At 45.0% G+C, this 20970-nt stretch overlaps 1 protein-coding gene across 3 annotated transcripts in view; it reads left to right on the top strand.

Annotated features, from left to right (window-relative positions):
• Positions 1-20970, top strand: part of LOC139234157 (fibrillin-1-like) — a 602997-nt gene that overhangs the window by 349341 nt on the left and 232686 nt on the right. For all 3 annotated transcript variants that reach the window (XM_070865155.1, XM_070865154.1, XM_070865156.1), the window contains 7 exons: positions 2779-2934; positions 3036-3173; positions 3531-3650; positions 9012-9137; positions 9422-9544; positions 15309-15431; positions 19504-19656. In XM_070865155.1, coding sequence (XP_070721256.1) covers positions 2779-2934; positions 3036-3173; positions 3531-3650; positions 9012-9137; positions 9422-9544; positions 15309-15431; positions 19504-19656 — 939 coding nt within the window. The remainder of the gene's footprint in view (positions 1-2778; positions 2935-3035; positions 3174-3530; positions 3651-9011; positions 9138-9421; positions 9545-15308; positions 15432-19503; positions 19657-20970) is intronic.

The following is a 20970-nucleotide window of genomic DNA, read 5'->3' as shown; positions in this document are numbered from 1 at the left end:
GGGGGAGGGAGGAGGCGCCCGTTCTTCCCGCGGGGTGGGGGGGGTGGGGGAAGAGGCGCCCGTTCTTCACGCGGGGGGGGGGAGGGAGGAGGCGCCCGTTTTTTCCCGCGTGGGGGAGGGAGGAAGCGCCCGTTCTTCCCGCGGGGTGGGGGGGGTGGGGGAAGAGGCGCCCGTTCTTCCCGCGGGGGGAGAGGAAGGAGGCGCCCGTTCTTTCCTGCGGGGTGGGGGGGGAGGCACCCGTTCTTCCCGCGGTGGGGGAGGGAGGTGGCGCCCATTCTTTCCCGCGGGGGGGGGGGAGGAGGCGTCCGTTCTTCCCGCGGGGGGGGAGGAGGCGCCCGTTCTTCCCGCGGGGTGGGGGGGAAGAGGCGCCCGTTCTTCACGCGGGGGGGGAGGGAGGAGGCGCCCGTTCTTTCCCGCGTGGGGGAGGGAGGAAGCACCCGTTCTTCCCGCGGGGTGGGGGGGGTGGGGGAAGAGGCGCCCGTTCTTCCCGCGGGGGGGAGAGGAAGGAGGCGCCCGTTCTTTCCTGTGGGTGGGGGGGGGGAGGCGCCCGTTCTTCCCGCGGTGGGGGAGGGAGGTGGCGCCCATTCTTTCCCGCCGGGGTGGGGGGGGAGGAGGCGCCCGTTCTTCCCGCGGGGGGGGGGGAAGGAGGCGCCCGTTCTTTCCCGCGGGGGGAGGAGGCGCCCGTTCTTTCCCGCGGGGGGGGGGGGGGGGGGGGAGAGGAGGCGCCCGTTCTTTCCCGCTAGTGGAGGAGGAGGCGTCCGTTCTTCCCGCGGGGGGGGGGGGGGGGGGGAGAGGAGGCGCCCGTTCTTTCCCGCTGGTGGAGGAGGAGGCGCCCGTTCTTTCCCGCGGGTGGGGGAGGAGGCGCCCGTTCTTCCCGCGGGGGGGGGGGGGAGAGAGGAGGCGCCCGTTCTTTCCCGCTGGTGGAGGAGGAGGCGCCCGTTCTTTCCCGCCGGGGGAGGGGGGAGGAGGCACCCGTTCTTTCCCGTGGGGGGGGGGAGGAGGCGCCCGTTCTTTCCCGCGGGGGAGGGGGGAAGGAGACAGTGAAAAGGCTGCAAGTGCTGATGTGCTGGTGGCAATGTGCTTTTATTAAAAAATGTTCAAAAATTAAACAGCTACAAAGAACTACAAAAATGGGCGCGTGCCAATGTTTCCTTCACACTGCGCGTGCACGAACGCTCCAACGCGCACGCGCAGCGTTGCCGGCAGGAAAAAAACTAATTTAAATAGTACCCGCCCCCTCCCACTTACAAAATCGGTGCGACTGTAGGCTCCACCCCCTGGGCGCCGCGCCAAACAGACAAGGAGCTGCAAAGCGCTCCAGCTCGGAGGGGCGCCCGTTTTTTATCGTGTGAAAACTTGGGCCCAACATTTCTATTAAAACAACAGTCAGAAGAATATCATACAAACACATTCAACATTTGGCCACTAATGTAACAAGTAGTAATTTCAAGACTTATTTTTTGAATAGCTTACTTAGGATCTGCCTTGTTGATATGTCTTTTGAATATGTTCAAAAAACTTAATTAACTGATATGCTATTTATTGCATAAGAACCCAGGCCTGACATTTCCAATCTGGCAGGAACCAGATTCATTCCATCCCTGATCTCGGTTCATTTTCTGGTGTCAGGCTAGTTATTGTAATTGTAGTTGGCGTCTGTGCTATTTTGTTCCTGCTGTTTGTCCACCTGGGTTGCAAAGGGGAGAGGCAGGGTGTGAAATTTCTGCAGCACTTGTTATGCAGAATTGCCAGTGGTGCTGGCTCAAGGCCAAATATTCTTTCTTTAGGTTTAATTTGCAGGGATTAATCATACTTGTCTTTGCTGCCCAATTTTAAATGCCCCCTCCACTCCCTTAGCAGTGCTGGGTGCTGAGAACATGAGCAGCCCTACCACCCAATATTCCTAAAGCATTAGTTGCAGAATGACATATTTCTGTTACAAACATGTAAGTTGAATATGTTGGCTTAAATATGGGTAGGCGTATTCAGCATACGCCACCACTTATGGTAGGGAATTCTGCAAACGGTGACAGGCCAAGTACCCAGCAGTATACCTCCTCACTGTATTTCCTGCACACACTCGCTCCAAAATAGGCTGGCAAAGCTTGGAAAATCTAGACCAGACAAAGATCAAGAGAAATGAACAGATCTTATTTAAAGGGGAGTTGGGCAGCATGGCCCTGTTTGAGTTTTAAAACCTATTTGAATTCTTTGTGTAGATTTTATGATTTCTTCACTTGAAGTGCAAAGGTGATGTACTTGTAATTAAATAGTAGATATTATTGGGGGGAAATTACACATTGCTATAAATGAAAAGCATGCCCTTGAATACCTCTAATGTTCCTCCACGAACACTTAATATGCTTGTATATCCTTTCTCTATCTGTCATTTTAACGCAGGAGTGAACAGAATGTCATACAAACATAATTAAATATTCATCCATTAGTATCATCAATAGCAATTTTAGTTTACAATAACCAGATCAATACTTGGTTGTTTTGTACTTCAACATGAAACAAAACAGCTGAAAATAATGTTGCCACGTTTGCACTGGTGAAAAGTATTAGCCTCTGTGAAACACCTTTGGATGTGTTTTTATGTTAAAGGCTCTATATAGAATCATGAAGGCTGCTTTATTGATGATGTGTTTGTATGTTAGCTGAAAATAAACAAACAGATAATCAAGTCACAATAAAGTCCAATCAATTGAAAGGTTTTTGCCTTTATCTGTGATTCAGCTAAATATATTGACCATAACTTTACCTGTGCACTTTCAGATGACTATCTCAAATTGTGCATTAATATTCCTTGGACTGACAGACCTGGAGTTGTGCCTGGAGTTGTGCCTGGAGTTGTGCCTGGAATTGTGCCTGGAGTTGTGCCTGGACCTGGAATTGGAACGGGAAATGGGCATTATCCTCAGCCTGGGATTGGTAAGATGGCAATACCATTACTATCATTCACAATATTTGTTTAACTATTTGTTAGCTATATCTATTACTTCATTCTAAGTTTTTCACAATTTCTGTTTCAGGCCCTCTGAATATGACCGAATACTGCCAGTTTTATAGAAATCTCTGCTTGCATGGACGCTGCATTTCTCTTCCCGGGCCTAGTTATCGCTGCGAGTGTTACATGGGCTATAAACTTGATGCAAGAGGAGAATGTAGTGGTAAGATTCAAACGACTGTGTTGGAGTGCGTTTTATCCCAGTGTGATATTGAGTGTCTTTATGATGATTCTAGTGTGATGTTGAAGTGGGTTTTGTTATTCCCAATATGATGATGGAGTGTGTTGATGTTAAAGGCAGTGTAATGCCAATGTCTCTGTCATAGTGTGTATTTTAATTGTTTAATTTTTTTTTATAGACAAAAATATTCAAATATATTTTGCTATAAATTAGGATATATTTATATATAATTGTGTGATGTCTATTACATTTTTTAATGTTGTCACCTCTGAACAGCCATCTTGCTAATATCTAAAAATGAAATTAGTTCTGTCTAACTGTCATTTTTTTTTAAACAAGATATGGATGAATGTATAAGCAACCCCTGTCTGCATGGGGATTGTGTGAACACAGAAGGCTCTTACTTTTGCCGTTGTCATTCTGGCTTTCAGAGCGCTGCTACTACAATTACCTGTGTGGGTATGTTATATTTCCAGTTTGCGTTTAATACTGAAATTGCAACAATGGTTTAATTTTGAAAAAAATTGTTGCTTTCCGGTACTTCATCCAAGTGCCCATTATTACATAGAATTTTCAACACAGAAACAGGCCATTTGGTCCAACTGGTCTGTGCCGGTGTTTATGCTCCACACGAGCCTCCTCCCATCCTACTTCATCTCACCCCATCAGCATATCACTCTATTCTTTTCTCCAGTATGTACTTATCTAGCTTCCGTGAGCTTATCGTGGGTGATTGCATCAACATCATGGCACTGATGGGAGCTTGGCTGAGGGGTGATGACACCTTACACTTAAATGGAGCCTCCCCACTTGGTTATACCTTCCACCACTTGCCCCGCTCAGACCGCAGTGGTGGTGTGGCTCTCATCACCAAATCACACCTTGGTCTGTCCCCCTACTCCTCTGGCATTTTCTCCTCCTTTGAGCATCTTACCTTGTTCCACCCCTCTCACTTCTCTACCACCCACCCATTGTTATTGCCGATGTATCTTGACTGCTTTCCTCCCTCTGCCTCTGCCCTGAGCAACTTCTCATCCTTGGTGATTTCAACCTCCATCTCAATTAATTATGCTCTTTCTCCTCTGAGTTCACTAGCCTCCTATCATTCCTTAATCTCTCCCTCCATGTAAACTCCCCAGCCTATATTCACAGCCACTCCCTTGACCTTGCCATCTCTCGTGGCCTCACTACTCCCATCATGTCATCTCTGACCACTTCCGCGTAGTGCTCTCCACCCACATCCCTATTCCCTCCCTTTCCTCACCAACCCTAGTTTATTCTATGTCTGCCCTTGGTAAAAAACACTCTCCCAACTATCTTGCAACTGCACTTACGAAATTCCAACTGTCAAGACTTTTGCCTTCCATTCATCAAGAAATTTCTGCAGCTACCGATCTGCTCAGCCACACCCTCACCACCACTTTTGATGCCATAGTCCCTATTAAAAAAATTACTCTCTCTCACCCTGGCCATTCCCCTTGTTACAGCCCTCATCTTTGCTCTCAAGTCCAAGGGATGCAGACTTGAATGATATGGCGGACAACTGGTTTAGCCATTCACTGCCAGATCTGGCTGGAACACATGAAGTATTATCGGGTCCTGCTGTCGTCTGCTAAAATTGCTCACTATTCTAGAATCATTCTGGAATGCAAAGATAAACTCCAGCATCTATTCTCCTCTGCTAACCGTCTTCTTAAACCCCTCTCCCCTGTCTCCTCCACTCTCATCTCTAACAAGAAGTATGAGGAGCTCATGAACTTTTTTGTCTCAAAGATTGAAACCAATTGTTCAGCTGCCTCTGCCACTTCCCTTCCTTCCCCTAGCCCACCGAGCCAAACTTCCTCTAAGGTTCTCCCCCTGCCCTAATCCTGAATTCACATCTTTCTCCAGTTTCTCTCTGATCTCCCATCATGATCTTTATGTGCTCATCTTGTCCATGACACTCACTACCTGCTCCTTCGACCCTATTCCCACCAAACTGCTAACCACCCAATTTCCTTTTAAGGCTCCCATGCTAGCCGATATTGTTAACGCTTCTCTGTCCTCATGTACTGCTCCCCTCTCCCTCAAAACTGCCATCACCACCTCTCTCTGACAAAAATAACCTTTGACCCCTCTGTCCTTGTAAACTACCGCTCCTTCTCCAACCTCCCTTTCCTCTCCAAGTCCTTAAATGTGTTGTCACCTCCTTACCGCAACTCCATGTTTGAATCCCTCCAGTCAGGTTTCCACCCCTGCCACGATACCGAAATGGCTCTCATCAAAGTCACAAATGACATCCATTGTAACTGTGACAAAGGTAAACTATCCCTCCTCGTCCTTCTTAACTTGTCTGCAGTCTTTAACATGGTTGACCACTCCATCCTCCTCCAACGCCTCTCCACCAATGTCCAGCTGGGTGGGACTGCACTCGCCTGGTTCCATTCTTATCTATCTAATCATAGCCAGAGAATATCCTGCAATGGCTTCTCTTCCTGCTCCTGCATCGTTCCCTCTGGTGCCCCCAAGGAACTATCCTTGGCCCCCTCCTATTTCTCATCTATATGCTGCCCCTTGGCGACATCATCCGAAAACAGAGTGTCAGTTTCCACATGTATGCTGACGACACCCAGCTCTACCTCTCTACCACTTCTCATTAAAGTTTGCAGATGATAAAAAACTTGGCAAGGTAGATGATGATGATGATGAGGATAGTTGCAGACTTCAGGATGACAGACAGGATGGTGAAATGAGCAGAAACATGGCAGATGGCGTTCAATGCAGAGAAGTGTGAAGTGATACACTTTTGGAGGCCTAATACAGTATACTATAAATGGCATGATTTTGAAAAGTGTAGATTATCAGAGACCTTGGTGTCCATAAACATGAATCCTTAAAGGTGGCATGGCAACTACTGGTTAGGCCTGAGCTGGACTATTATGGGCAATTCCCCCGACCCGACCTCAGCTCCCCCCCCCCCCCCACGGCGACCCGACCTCCGCTCCCCACGCCCCCCCAGACCCGGGACCCGAGACCCGACGCCACCTACCTGTAAATCCAGCTCGAAGTCTTGGACCCGGCCCGTTCAGCCTCCTTCTCCCTTCCTGCCTCCTCCCTCCCTCCCTCCCTCCCTCCCTCCCCTCTCTCCTCCCTCCCCTCTCCCCTCTCCCCTCTCCTCCCTCTCCTCTCCCCTCTCTTCTTCTCCCTCCCTCCCCTCTCCTTCCTTCCTTCCCTCCCTCCCTCCCCTCTCCTCCCTCCCCTCTCCTCCCTCCCTCCCCTCCCTCCCTCCCCTCTCTTCCCTCCTCTCTCCTCCCTCTCCCCTCTCCTCTCCTCCCCCCTCTCCTCTCCTCCCATACCTCCTCCCCTCTCCTTCCTTCCCTCCCTCCCTCCCTCCCCTCTCCTCCTCTCTCCTCCCTCCCCTCTCCCCTCTCCTCCCCTACCTCCCTCCCCTCTCTCCTCCCCTACCCCCTCCCCACTCCCCTCCCCCCTCCCCTCCCCCCCTCCCCTCCCCACTCCCCTCCCCCCTCCCCTCTCCTCCCTCCCTCCCCTCTCCTTCCCCCCTCTCCTCCCCCCCCTCTCCTCCCCCCCCCCTCTCCTCCCCCCCCTCTCCTCCCCCCCCCTCCTCCCCCCCTCTCCTCCCCCCCCTCTCCTCCCCCCTCGCCTCCCCCCCCTCTCCTCTCCTCTCCCTCGCCTCCCCCCCCTCTCCTCTCCTCTCCCTCGCCTCCCCCCCTCCTCTTCCTCCTCCCCTCTCCCCCTCCTCTTCCTCCTCCCCTCTCCCCCTCCTCTTCCTCCTCCCCTCTCCCCCTCCTCCTCCTCCTCCCCCCCTCCTTCTCCTCCTCCTCCCCTCTCTCCCTCCTCCCCACCCTACCTCCCTCCTTCCCCTCCTCCCCCTCCCACACCCCCCTCCCCTTGCTGTCAGAAACACGGACACTGACAGACAGAGAGTGAGAGACACGCACACAGACAGACAGAGAGATAGAGACACTGACAGAGACACACTGGGGGGGGCCGTCCCAGCATGCTGTTGGAGGACTCCCGGTACTGCAGTTAGTAAGTAGAAAATGTTTTATTTATTGATTTTTTAAATGTTTTTATTTTTTATTAATTTTTTTTGATTGATTTATTGATGTATTTATCATTCATTATTGATGATGGCTTTTTATTTGTAAAACTGAAGTGTTTAATGTTTGTAAACTTCCCTTTAACCCCCCCCCCCCACCCATTCCCTACGCCTGATTTGTAACCTACGCCTGATTTTCTAATTGTAGACAAGGTTTTTCTGAGCGTACAAAAATCTATACTTACTCCATTCTAAGTTAGTTTGGAGTATGTTTTCACTGCCTAAACTTTCAAAACGGGCATAAGTGGCCGGACACGCCCCCTTTTGAAAAAAAAAATCTGTTCCAAACTGAAACTGTTCTAACTGACTAGAACTGGAGCAAACTAAATGCTGAGAATTGCAATTTCTAAGATACTCCATTCTAAACCAGTTGCTCCAAAAAAACAGGAGCAACTCAGGCCGAAACTTGGCCCCTTTGTAACCGGTGAGGGTTGAGCGGTGAGGGCTCTGAGATTAATACCAGAATTTAGAACTGAACTGTGACGAGTTACTAACCTAGAAATTCCTTTAGGCTATTTTTAAAGTGTCAAGTGGCTTAGGGGAACGATCCCTGCGCCCGAACACAGAAGCCCGACGATCACAATAAATTGGTTCTCGGGTCTCATCTACATACTCAGAGTCAGCTGCCAGTGCCTGTTATGCCTCCACGGGAAACTCGCCTGACAGAAGCATGCTGGCAGCAGCTCTCGGGTAAGTCTGGGGGAGGGGTGGGGGGAATAGCAGGTAGGCTTATTGCAGTCGGCAATGGCCATTGGAAGTACTATGGAGCCGAGAGGAACAGTCCTGCTCCTCTCTGCTTCACAAAAATTAAAAATCACTCGACTGTACAGGCCGGCCGCTGGCTAGGCCGCATCCATGTCCCGAAAACCTAAGTCAAGCTGGCCTAAAGCCTACTCTGTTCAGAATAGCCCAATTTCTGCCAAGGATCCTTAAACAGGAATAAGTCCCCTTATTAGCATATGCAAGGGGTAAATGCCCATTTTAGGTGGCCGCACAGGATTCGTGAAACATGGTCCAATCAAATTTCAGATTGGACAATGCAGGATGTTGCACCTCAAAATTTCCATTTGTTTGTCCCCTGGGATTTTTTTCTTGAAAGAGAAAGCAATAGGGATTTTTTTTTTAATTGATACTGAAGGGGGGTAATAAATTTGAAACAAGTTTTACTTCCAAGTCCAGAATTTTAGAACAGGGGACACAGATTCAAGATACAGAAAACTAAAATTTTTAGGATGTTCAGGCTAAAGGATGAATCAACGCATGGAACAAACTGCTAGTGTGGCTGTAGGAGCAGGAAATCTCCAGGGGTTTCAGTTTTGAAGTAGGCAAGTTTCTGGCATCTGAAGGATGTCATGGTTATTTAATTTTATAAATAATACCTGTAATGGAAGAAAGAGGTTAATTGGATGGGCAAGTTGGATGGACTGATTGTATTTTCCTGCTCATAATTCATTACAATATGCTTAGTAAAGGTATAAGGATTTCAGATTTATGTTGTGTTTATAATATTTAATTAGTATCCATAGCAGTCTCATAGTGATAGTTAAATGTTTTTTAAAACTTAATTACATGATAATTCTGCGCGCACCACTGGTGGCTACAGTGGTTGAATTGACACTTACAGAATTAGATAGTTGCTCAAAATCATCTTTGCTTCATCTACAATTTAAAAATTGTTCTCGTTACTTTGGTTAACGTGGATGGATTTTGTTGTTTTTCAGATATCGACGAATGTGTTCAGAACGGTCAAATCTGTAACAATGGTCGTTGTGTGAATACCATAGGCAGTTTTCACTGCATTTGTAATGCTGGTTTTCAGCTGACACCAGATGGGAAAAATTGCATGGGTATGTAGCACATAAAATGCAATAAAATCATATAAGTAAAAAATGAAATTTGGCATTTGAACTTTTATTATTTGACATTTAACATTTTTGTGAACTTTTAAAATTTGTCTTTGAAGTTATTTAGTAAATTAAAATGTTTTTGTTTAATTATCTGTTAAAAGGTTGGTCTTAAATTTAGATAATCATGTAACATTAACCAAATTGTCCTTCAGAAAAAATATAAATGCTCACAAGATATTATATTAATAAAGCATGCAGTTTACTACTGTAATACATTGTTTCAGACCAGGATGAATGCTCCCAGAGACATATGTGTATGAATGGAATGTGCATCAATGAAGATGGCAGCTTCAAGTGCATCTGTAAACCTGGCTTTGAGTTAGCATCTAATGGACGCGTATGCATTGGTAAGTTTATTATACTGATAATCTGAATTCATTGTACATTGCCGGTGCAATATTCATAACCAGTCAATATTATAACTTGCTCGCATGCCTCAGCTAGTGGCTGGAGAGCTGTGAGCCTGTGTGCAAGTAGTTTATTTAAATTGGGGACTGCTCCATAATGCCCCAGTGACAAAACAGCCATAAAAATGTTGAACACATGATGAGTGCAGGTTTGAACTCTCATTAGGCAGATAGTAGACATCAGGAGTACCTCAAGTAAACTGATGAGCAGCACAACTATATTTGTGAGTGCATTGCCACCATTTTCCTGATTATATTTCAAATATGCGCTATATTCCATTAGTGGCAGTATGGAAATTCAGCATCTATTTGCCTCTCTGCAACCCAATTATGGTAGGAACCAAGCCCTGGATACATGAGCATGCATACCTGCCCGACGATACATCTTCCAGCAGTGTTTCCTCATTGGTTATACAGCGGTTGTCAGCTTTCAGTATGGTGCACAGACCTACACTTTACAGCTTCCATGGTTCCATCCATCTTGATTTTCTAGACATTCAAGTCCAGTGCTGTACTAAGTTGCTTATCAGCAACTGATTAATTAAAATCCTCGTGAGGGGCTTTGGCAAAGAGCTGTACTCAGTGAGACTGACTTCCTTCTAGGGTATTTAGCGACAGTTTGATGAAGGCTGGAACCCTCCCACATTTTTTGTAATAAATCCAGCTCATAGCTTGATCTTGCAAATTGCTTATTGCATATGGATTGTTGCATGCGTAGTTCTAAATTATGTAGCAGAACTGTTTAATTTCTATTGCAAAATGTCTGCTGTGGCTCAGTTAGTAGTACTCTCGCCTCTGGGTCAGAAGGTTGTTGGTTCAAGACCCACTTCAGAGACTTGAGCGCAAAAATCTAGGCTGTCACTCCATTGCAGTACTGAGGGAGTGCAGCACTGTCGGAGGTGCTGCCTTTTGGATGAGACATTAAACCGAGGACCCGTCTGCTCTCTCAGGCACCAGGATCGATTCCCCTTGCATTTTCAAATTCCTTTTTGAGAACGGTTTTAATACAGCAGTTGTAGCATCTACCACGATATCCCATGGCTTACCAATTCTGCAAGTTGGTTATTAGAGTGCACTAAATCTCCTGGTGAGATTGCCAGCAACATAATCTAAGGTGCTAAAATGAATGGTGCAGTATTTTCAGAAATGCTGAGAACAGACATTCCAAGGCTGTCCCTTACAATGCCATGCACATCACTGGTAAAGACATTGTATAGGATGAGAGACAGCTTTGCTTCACTCTTTTAGGTGTGATGGGTTCACTGAGCTTCTTGTTTACCATTACAAAAATCTTGGAACTGAAGTATACAGCTCAGATGACTGTTTATTTCCATAGCTTCCAGTTTCTTCATGAGGGCTGCCTGAGGCAATAGTTTGAAAACATTATTAAAAGGAATGAAAATAGTGCAAGTAGGGTTTCCCTGAGCCTTAAGATGTTCTGTAATTTCATCAAAAGCCACAAGTTCCTCACGAAAGCAAAAGCCTTCTCACTCTTTTCTGATATTTAGGCTATGATAAGCCAAAGAATCACATTAAGAGCCACTGATTGTGGTTTGAGTAACAGAAAAAAGTCTGAGCAGTTCTTTAAAATAACTGAGTAAATAGAGGAAAAATGGTCATAAGCATTTTTTCCATTTATTTCTGCTAGTCTCAATTCATTGTCATACTGAAATGGTTGTTAGGAGAAATAAAAATTCACTAAACTTGTTAAAGATTTTGGAAGCCTTGCTAAAGGTCACTTAAAATGAAATCCTACAGTTTTGCAGCAGGGGATAACATAAAATACACCTTGGCCTCCCATCCAAAATGGGAATTAATCATATAAAAAAACAGCAATACAAGTACAGTTATTACTTACTGTTTAAATGGAATCAATGGTGGATTTCGTAGGTTGCAAGGAAAGTGATTCCTGCTTGCAGCCTTAAACCAAGCTGATCCCCACTAGCAGCTCCAAGGGTCATTTGTCAGTCACAAGAATCATAACAGGTATTTATGAATGAGTGTGATTTTTATTTTTGGAAACAAATTCAATGTATTGAGATAAAAACAGAAAATGCTGGAAATGCTCAGCAGGTCAGGCAGCATCTTTGGAGAGAGAGAGAGTTCATCTATCAGGTCAATGAACTTCCATCAAAACTGGAAAGAGTTTGTGATATAATCGGTTTTAAGCAAGTACAGAGGCTAGGAAAGAGGGAGGGGAGGGAAGAACAAAAGGGAAGGTCTGTGATAGCGTGGAAGGCAGGAGAGACAAAAGGGATGATGGTGTGAGGCAAAATAAGATGGTAATGGGACAAGTAAAGAAACAAAAGATGGGTCTATAGGGGGTATAAATAGGAATAGCAGAATCATTATCAACAGCTGCTGTGTGGAAAAATGGGCAGAGGTTATGATTTGAAAATGTTGAAGTCAGTGTTGAGTCTGGAAGGTTGTAAAGTGCCTAATCGAAAGCTGAGGTGCTGTTCCTCGAGCTTATGTTGAGCTTCATTGGAAGAGTGCAGGAGGCTGAGGTCAGAGTGGGAGTGGAGCGGAGAATTAAAATGACATGTGAGCGGAAGCTTGGGGTCACACTTGCAGACTGAACAGAGATGTTCCACAAAGCGGTCACCCAATCTGCGTTCAGTCTCCCCAATGTAGAGGGGACCCCATCGTGAGCAGCGAATTTATTGACAGTGGAAGACACAAAAACCATGCCAAAAATTGCTGGTCACAGGAATGTGGGAAGGGAGGACCTTGAGACAATCACTATCACTAGGGGGGTAGTGCTGGACAGGCTAATGGGACTCAAGGTAGACAAATCCCCTGGTCCTGATGAAATGCATCCCAGGGTATTAAAAGAGATGGCGGAAGTTATAGCAGATGCATTCATTATAATCTACCAAAATTCTCTGGACTCTGGGGAGGTACCAGCGGATTGGAAAGCAGCTAATGTAACGCCTCTGTTTAAAAAAGGGGGCAGACAAAAGGCAGGTAACTATAGGCTGGTTAGTTTAACATCTGTAGTGGGGAAAATGCTTGAAACTATCATTAAGGAAGAAATAGCGGAACATCTAGATAGGAGTAGTGCAATCAAGCAGACGCAGCATGGATTCATGAAGGGGAAATCATGTTTAACTAATTTACTGGAATTCTTTGAGGATATAATGAGCATGGTGGATAGAGGTGTACCAATGGATGTGGTGTATTTAGATTTTCAAGAGGCATTCGATAAGGTGCCACACAAAAGGTTACTGCAGAAGATAAAGTTACGCGGGGTCAGTGGAAGTGTATTAGCATGGATAGAGAATTGGCTGGCTAACAGAAAGCAGAGAGTCGGGATAAATGTGTCCTTTTCGGGTTGGAAATCGGTGGTTAGTGGTGTGCCACAGGGATTGGTGCTGGGACCACAACTGTTTACAATATACATAGATGACCTGGAAGAGGGGACAGAGTGTAGTGTAACAAAATTTGCAGATGACACAAAGATTAGTGGGAAAGCGGGTTGTGTAGAGGACACAGAGAGGCTGCACAGAGATTTGGATAGGTTAAGCGAATGGGCTAAGGTTTGGCAGATGGAATACAATGTCTGAAAATGTGAGGTCATCCACCTTGGAAAAAAAAAACAGTAAAAGGGAATATTATTTGAATGAGGAGAAATTACAACATGCTGAGGTGCAGAGGGACCTGGGGGTCCTTGTGCATGAATCCCAAAAAGTTAGTTTGCAGGTGCAGCAGGTAATCAGGAAGGCGAATGGAATGTTGGCCTTCATTGCGAGAGGGATGGAGTACAAAAGCAGGGAGGTCCTGCTGCAGCTGTACAGGGTATTGGTGAGGCCGCATCTGGAGTACTGCGTGCAGTTTTGGTCACCTTACTTAAGGAAGGATATACTGGCTTTGGAGGGGGTACAGAGACGATTCACGAAGCTGATTCCGGAGATGAGGGGGTTACCTTATGATGATAGATTGAGTAGACTGGGTCTTTACTCGGAGTTCAGAAGGATGAGGGGTGATCTTATAGAAACATTTAAAATCATGAAAGGGATAGACAAGATAGAGGCAGAGAGGTTGTTTCCACTGGTAGGGGAGACTAGAACTAGGGGGCACAGCCTCAAAATACGGGGGAGCCAATTTAAAACCGAGTTGAGAAGGAATTTCTTCTCCCAGAGAGTTGTGAATCTGTGGAATTCTCTGCCCAAGGAAGCAGTTGAGGCTAGCTCATTGAATGTATTCAAGTCACAGATAGATTGATTTTTAACCAATAAGGGAATTAAGGGTTATGGGGAGCGGGCGGGTAAGTGGAGCTGAGTCCACGGCCAGATCAGCCATGATCTTGTTGATTGGCGGAGCAGGCTCGAGGGGCTAGATGGCCTACTCCTGTTCCTAATTCTTATGTTCTTATATTGAAAATGCCTCTAATAAACTTGCATTAAGTGTTACACTGCAATAGAAAATCAGATTAAGTAAAATTCTGATTACAATAAATCATCATCTATGTAGTGAAAATTAATCATTCAAAAATATCGGGTTAATTGACCTTTACATTTTTCAATTTTTTTTCAGAGCAATTTTTCATTGATTCATAAATTCTTATCTTCTTATTATACAGTTGTGTTTCTATTTGATGCTTTTTCTCATGGATTTCTATCCGTCTTTCTCCATCTTGGCCTTTCAAGGGGTAGATCCTGACTTTATGCGATATTGTAAAATGGGTAATAATGAATCGGTAGCCCGTTTTACATCTCACCAATTTTTACTTCCACTTACTATCGCACAAAGTCCAGATCTACCCCAAAATGTTCAATCCATTCCTGCTACTCACACTTGGCCCTTTTGAACCTCTGTCATTACTCCTTTTTATTCTCCCCTTTATTGATCAATCACCTTTGAAATGAGTTGCTGAAGGGTGATGTCACTAATAAGTCACTTTGCTGTAAAATAAATTCATTATATGAAGTGCTTTGAGATACTCCAGCAAATTATATATATTTTAGTTTTCGGTTATTAAAATATTACCCATTCAGTTTCTGATAAATTAACACTGTTCAGCCATACTGGATAAAGCTCCATATATCTTAGCGTAATGCAGTTCCATACATCACATTCCCCTCCTTATGAAGATGAGGGGCAATTGTCAATTGTGGAAATTCATGCATATGTCACTATGAGTAGTACATTTCTACTGGCTTAATTCTGACTAGAGAAATTGTAAACCCATTTTTAAGGAGCACACTTGCAACTTCACTGAACCCGAACAAAGGAAGTCTTTCATCGTGCTATCATCTCTAAGGGGGGGCAGTTAGGTTAATGAAGCTTTCATTATTTATGCTGATTAACAGTAACATAGTTAATGATTGTGAAATCAGCATTATTACAGATGGATCGTGGTTGCATGATTTTCTGCTGCTTCTCCTTTCAAATTCATGTTTCAAGAATTCACTGACTAGATAATTACTAATTTTGATTGTCAAGTGTTTATATTTAGAAAAAATTAGGCAAGAAATCCTTTTTACCTAAAAGAACAAAGTAGTACTATAGAGTAATAGAACACTAGAGAGCCTATATCGTGTACCAATAATGAGCTCTCGTGCAAACAACTTGTAACATTCAAGATGCCAGTAAATCATTTGGAAGATTTTCCCATAACCCTTCATCCAAGCTTATTTACAGGAAGGCATGTTTCCATGATTTATATGTTGCCTTAATGAGCATACTTTCTGCTTTTCAATAGACATTGATGAGTGCCATACACCAGGAATTTGTATGAATGGACGATGTGTCAACACAGATGGCTCCTACAGATGTGAATGTCCTCCTGGCCTGGCTATTGGACTTGATGGGCGTGTCTGCGTTGGTAAGAGAATTGGTTGAAATATATGCAATGAACAAACTTTTAAAAAGAACATAAACTACCTAAAAATTCATAGAAAGTGTATTGTAGTGTTCAAATTTTCATAAACATACAGGATTCTGAAATGTTCATGTTTTCCAGGTCAGGTTTATTTTAAATTTCAACCAATGTGATTGCATTTTCCTTTCCACAAGTTGACCACTGCTCACATTTTGTAGAATCAAAAATGTTTTTTCTCAAAGTAATTTCACTTGCTGCTTGTGACATCAAATATAAAGCAATATTAGCTACACTTAGATTATTAGCTATAATTAACAACAGTTTAGATTAATACCAGTTATTTCATAAAGTTCACATTTTTACCTGTTATAAACTACAGATTGTAATGTCTGTAAGCTTTTAATGTTTGTAGCTCCACACTATGGATGTGGACATATTGTGTACTGCAATTGCACAGTTAATAATTAAACAGAACCAGGCAGATTTCCGGAGGCTTCCGAGAGAGCTGCCTGCCATGTAGGAAGCTGTGTGTGCTTGTGCTCTGTGAATATATCACACAGATCACATTAGTATTTGTTCCCAGTTATAGTTCATATTCACATTATTGCCTATTATTAGATACAGTTGATATTTGCTGTATTTAGATACAGTTTTGGTTGCATATGCTGTGTTTAAAATTTTCACGAAGTTAAAGTAATATTCCAGATTTACCTTGTCTGTTCGGTTAACTATATCTTTATAAGATCACCTCTCTGACCAAACCTAAGTTTCTCCAATATGACTTCATAACTTTGACCTTTGACAGTAAGTCTAAAGATTACGGGATTTTTAGGTGGGCAGCAATGGGGTAGTTCTGGCATAGAGGTTGGAATTTGCAGTATGTCCGATATGACAATTATGCCCATTCTTAAAGGCATGTTAAATTATGGTGAAATCGGCTACTGGTAGATGATACATCTGCAATTGCCGCCCAAAATGGTGGATGTATACAATGTTAGGATAATGAGGATAAAACCTGCTGTTCCAGAAATGCCAACATTTAAGCTAGAATTGCATCCTTGACGTGACTGAATTTGCGGTCTCTATGAGGTGCGCACGTGCCCGTAGGGACCCCACGAGTTCCGGGTTTAGGCATGCGAAGCGCAGGTGCCTAAACCCGGAACTTGCAATGAGTCAAGAATCCTCTTGGGCTATTTGCCCAACTTCTGCCCAGTGTATTCCTTTGAAATTCTTGCAACTGATAAAAGCAGGTGTAAGGCCTGCTTTTATCAGCGTAAGACTTTTAACGGACAGAAAAGTAAATTTTTTTTCAATAAGTTAAACATTTAAAATACTGTTAAAAAAGGTAATTTTATTTTTAGATTCTTTAAAATGTGGAAATTCACTTTTCAAAAAAATTGAATTTTTGTTTTACATAATTAATTCCATTTTGATTAATTTTAAATATGTGATGTTTTTTATTAATTTATTTTAAATGTTTGTGTTTTTAGGGTATTCCCATTCATACTTATGGTGAGTTCTGTATATACAGAATCACCATAAGTAGAAATAAGAATACCTCTACTTGGATTGGTTGGGCTGGCCCATGTGATCCCAGGGACGCATGCGAAGCGTCTAAGTCCCTGGGATATGTGGGCCTCTACGCAGGCCTTTGCATAGAGGCCCAGGACCAGAAGTCTCTGAACCTCCTGGACCACCAGGTAGATGCAATGACATTTTTCACGTCAGAGGCATCTGCCCACGGAAAGCCGCCGACCGCAATTTCTGGGCCATTCTGTAGAAAAAAGGGAGTAACAAATTTTCCCTGAAATGTCAGCTTTAATTGGTTTAATTGTTTAGAAAAAATGTCTTCTCAGTTGTACTAAGAAAATATTCTGCAAGCTGCCTTTCAGCAGTTTCAAGCCAAGAGATCTTTTTATTTCTTAGTATTATTATTTTATTTTATTTCTTCTTTCATGAACTCTTAGCATGGGGCTCACTAAGTGCATGATAACCAACTAGAACAAGAGTAAATGAGAGAGGCATGTTGTGTAAGACTGCACCAAAGGAAAAGACTAGGAGGTACCTTCCCACTAAAGTCTACAGGCTGCATTGCAAATTTGAGCATTTTGCAGAAGAAATCTGCTTCATCTCAATAAAGAGGCATAAAAGGAGCTGAGTGTCCCATTGCAAACTGACCTCTCAAACACAAAAAACAATCAAAGACCCAGGCATACTTCGGAATAATGGACTTCCTATCACAAACTGGTTTTACTGTGCACATATATTTTCACACACTGCTTTTTTTCACCCCATGCCTAAACAAGCTGCTTCTCCTTGCTGTTCTTAAACCTACTCTCGTGCTCCACTGAAATGATAATGGCATTTGATTGCCAGAGATGCCAATGGTGCTTCATTGCACTTTAATATCATGATCCACAGGAACGAGATGGTCTTCATCTCGGAGCTTCTGAGGCCTGAGAGGACTCTTCATCAGGCTATATTACAGGAACATGAGCAGCCTGGCTCTGTGTACTGACAATTACCTGAGCAGAGGCTGTCTGGAAAAAGTCACATCAGCAGAGAGGATTATCACAAATGCAGATTCTAGGCATGCTAATGTTGGACCCTGAATATAAATGCCCACTGACTATCAATGCAGACCTGGAGAGATGGTGCCCCAAAGCTCTTGGAAGCCACTTTCCATTGTTCCCGCCAAACGGTCCCCCAAGTCCTTAAAAGCCAGTTGTCAAAGCATCCAAGTTGGATGCACTAACTCGTCTCGAGGCTTCTGTGTCAGGATGGCGGGTGCAGAAGTCCCTGTACTGCTACTCACTTTAGGTGGTACTGCCTTCTGTTGAGTCCTTCTTGGATAATAATGCTGAGGATTGCTTTGGACTCTGCTATAACCCCTACTATGTATCTCAGATCCTCCAAGGTGGTCTTCAGTGCTTCCATGAGAACGTAGTGCTTATCCAGCATCAATTTTAGAGCAAGACCCCAGAGATCTGAGTCTGCAGCTCTAGAGCCAGTGGTTGACTTCTGTAGAGTCTCCGCTCCTCACTGTCAGATCCCACTCTCATCTCTGAGTTTTCCAGCACTGTGAATGTAATAAATGAAGGTGTGCCACACATATAAAGGAACTGCAAGGAAGAGTCAGGGGAAACAGGTGGCTTATCTTGGCTGTTCTGGTTAGGTTGTTAACCACCTTCCTGCACTGCAAAGGGGCCCTGGGAAGTGACAGTCATTCCCACACAATCTTCATCTTCAGAGTGCTGACGAAATGCCTGGTGGTTCTCCAGCTTCCTAGATCTCACCTGTCCTTCCTGCACCAAATTACTATTATGAAGAGATCCAGGTTAAATTCTCTGAAATTTGCCATTTGTTTCTTTGATCTAGCTGCTATTCTTCTTGCCCAGGTTGCCTGCTTCCCCCAGTGCTGCCATTGCCTTTTTAAACAGCAGTATGTTTTCTGATAAAGGATCTACAACTGAAATATTAACTTACTATTACCTCCACTAATGCTGACTGGCCCTACTGAGTGGTTCTAACATTTTCTGCTTTTGCTTGATAACCTGCATCTGCAGATTTTTGATCTAACTATTTTCCAACTTCACTCATATGGCAATCGTTCAGGGTTTCTTTCACATCTCTCTCAGATTTCCACCACCTTCCCCCAAGGTTTCTGAGACATTGCTGGTTAGATTTACAAAGCCTGCATGACCCTTAGAATACAAATTATCTGACTCTGCAGTTTATGACATGAATAGTGCCAGGGCATAGTCGACAGCGGAAGTCCTAACTTGCCTCATTTCTGGTGGCACAACAGTTCTGTTAGAATTTCAGTTCCTAGGGCTCTTCTCTGCACTGCTTCCATCCAATGCTTGAATGTCTCCTTTGTGTCTTAACAGCTAGAATTTCTGTCTGGGCTTTTAAAACCCTAATCTTTCCTGCCTCCATTTAATCATTCCTCCCTAATTTGTAATTTTTTGCCTTAGTTGCTCCCTTTCACTTTCCTAAGTCTTGCTTTGTTTTACGTACTTTCCTCGCCCACACTAAATGATTACTTGCTTTTACTGTTTATGTTAATGTACAGATACTCACATGCGAAGCACCTGCTATGGTGGTTACAAGAAAGGCCAGTGTGATCGACCGTTATCAGGAGCTTTCACCAAATCTCAGTGCTGCTGTGCCAATACTGATCACGCCTTTGGCGAGCCTTGTCAACCTTGTCCAGCAGAAAACTCTGGTGAGTACTTTGCTAGGTGAAACTGCTGAAAAAAAAGTTATTTTATTATGTTGAGCAGTAATTAGTAGGACAGAATGAAAAAGCCTCAATATAATTTTTTTAATTCCAAGAAGAAAAGGCAACTGTAACATTTTGATTTGAAAAAAAATCATTATTATTAGTTACTTTTGCTCAAGCATATTTACATATGAGGGATAGGGCCGATTAGGGACCAAAAAGGAGAGCTACACTTGGAGGCAAAGGGCATGGCTGAGGTACTAAATGAGTACTTTGCATCTGTCTTCACTGAGGAAGAAGATGTTGCCATAGACATAGTAAAGGAGGAGGCAGAGGAGATACTGGATTGGATAAGAATTAATAAAGAGGAGGTATTAGAAAGGCTGACTGTACTTAAAGTAGATAAGTGCAGCAGAGCTTGGTCTCCACTTGTCTTGGTTAACCCTTGCCACTGGACCAAGACCTAGCTCTATCAAGCCTGTGTGGTGGCTGGTGTGCAACGGCACCCCACATTAAAAGAATCCACACACAGGCATCTTCCACCCTTCAATATGTATTTTGGGACCTAGAATGTCAGTTCCCTCATTGAAACACCTGTGCACTCATCCCTTTTTGGTGTGGAAGCGTTGGGTCGGGTACAGGTAGGTGGCGTTGGGTCGGGTCGGGGGGTGGTGGGAGGGAGGTCGGTTCGGTTCGGATTGGGGAGAGGGAAGGAGAGGGAGGTCAGATCGGATCCAGTCCGGAGGGGGGGGAAGCGGGTGTTGGGTCCGGTGCGGGGGGGGCGGGTGTCGGGTCCAGTCTGGTGGGGGGTGGGGGCGGGTGTTGGGTCCGGAGGCTGGGGGGGGGGGGCGCGGGTGGGAAGCGGGAGTCGAGTCGGATCGGGAGGAAGCAGGAGCTGGCCGTGGGAGGAGCCTTAGTCACGCAGCCCCAGTGAGGCCATTCGGCCAGGGCTAGGGCCTGCGTTCTTCGGGCCCCTCCCACACAGTTTCGGGCGCCTGGAGCTACTGCACTTGCGTGCCCACTGTAGCGCGCATGTGCAGAGGTCCCGGCACTGTTTTCAGCGCAGGGACCTGGCTCCGCCCCCTACAGCTCCTGCTGCACTGCGCCGAGGGCCAGAGGACCTGCAGGGTGGCGCGAAAAACGGCCGTCCAGGTCCTGCTTCCTCCCGACCCGACTCGACTCCCGCTTCCCGCCTCCGGACTGGGCCCGACACCGACCTGACTCCCGCTCCGCCCCCCCCCGCCCCCGACTCCCGCTCCTGCTCTCCTCCCGCCCCCCCCCCCTCCCTGACTGGACCCGACCCGACTCCCGCTCCCC

The sequence above is a fragment of the Pristiophorus japonicus genome, chromosome 21, assembly GCF_044704955.1.
Source record: "Pristiophorus japonicus isolate sPriJap1 chromosome 21, sPriJap1.hap1, whole genome shotgun sequence".
Classification (NCBI taxonomy): Eukaryota; Metazoa; Chordata; class Chondrichthyes; family Pristiophoridae; genus Pristiophorus; species Pristiophorus japonicus.
The sequence above is the reverse complement of the archived record's forward strand: the minus strand, read 5'-3'. Positions and strand labels throughout refer to the sequence as shown.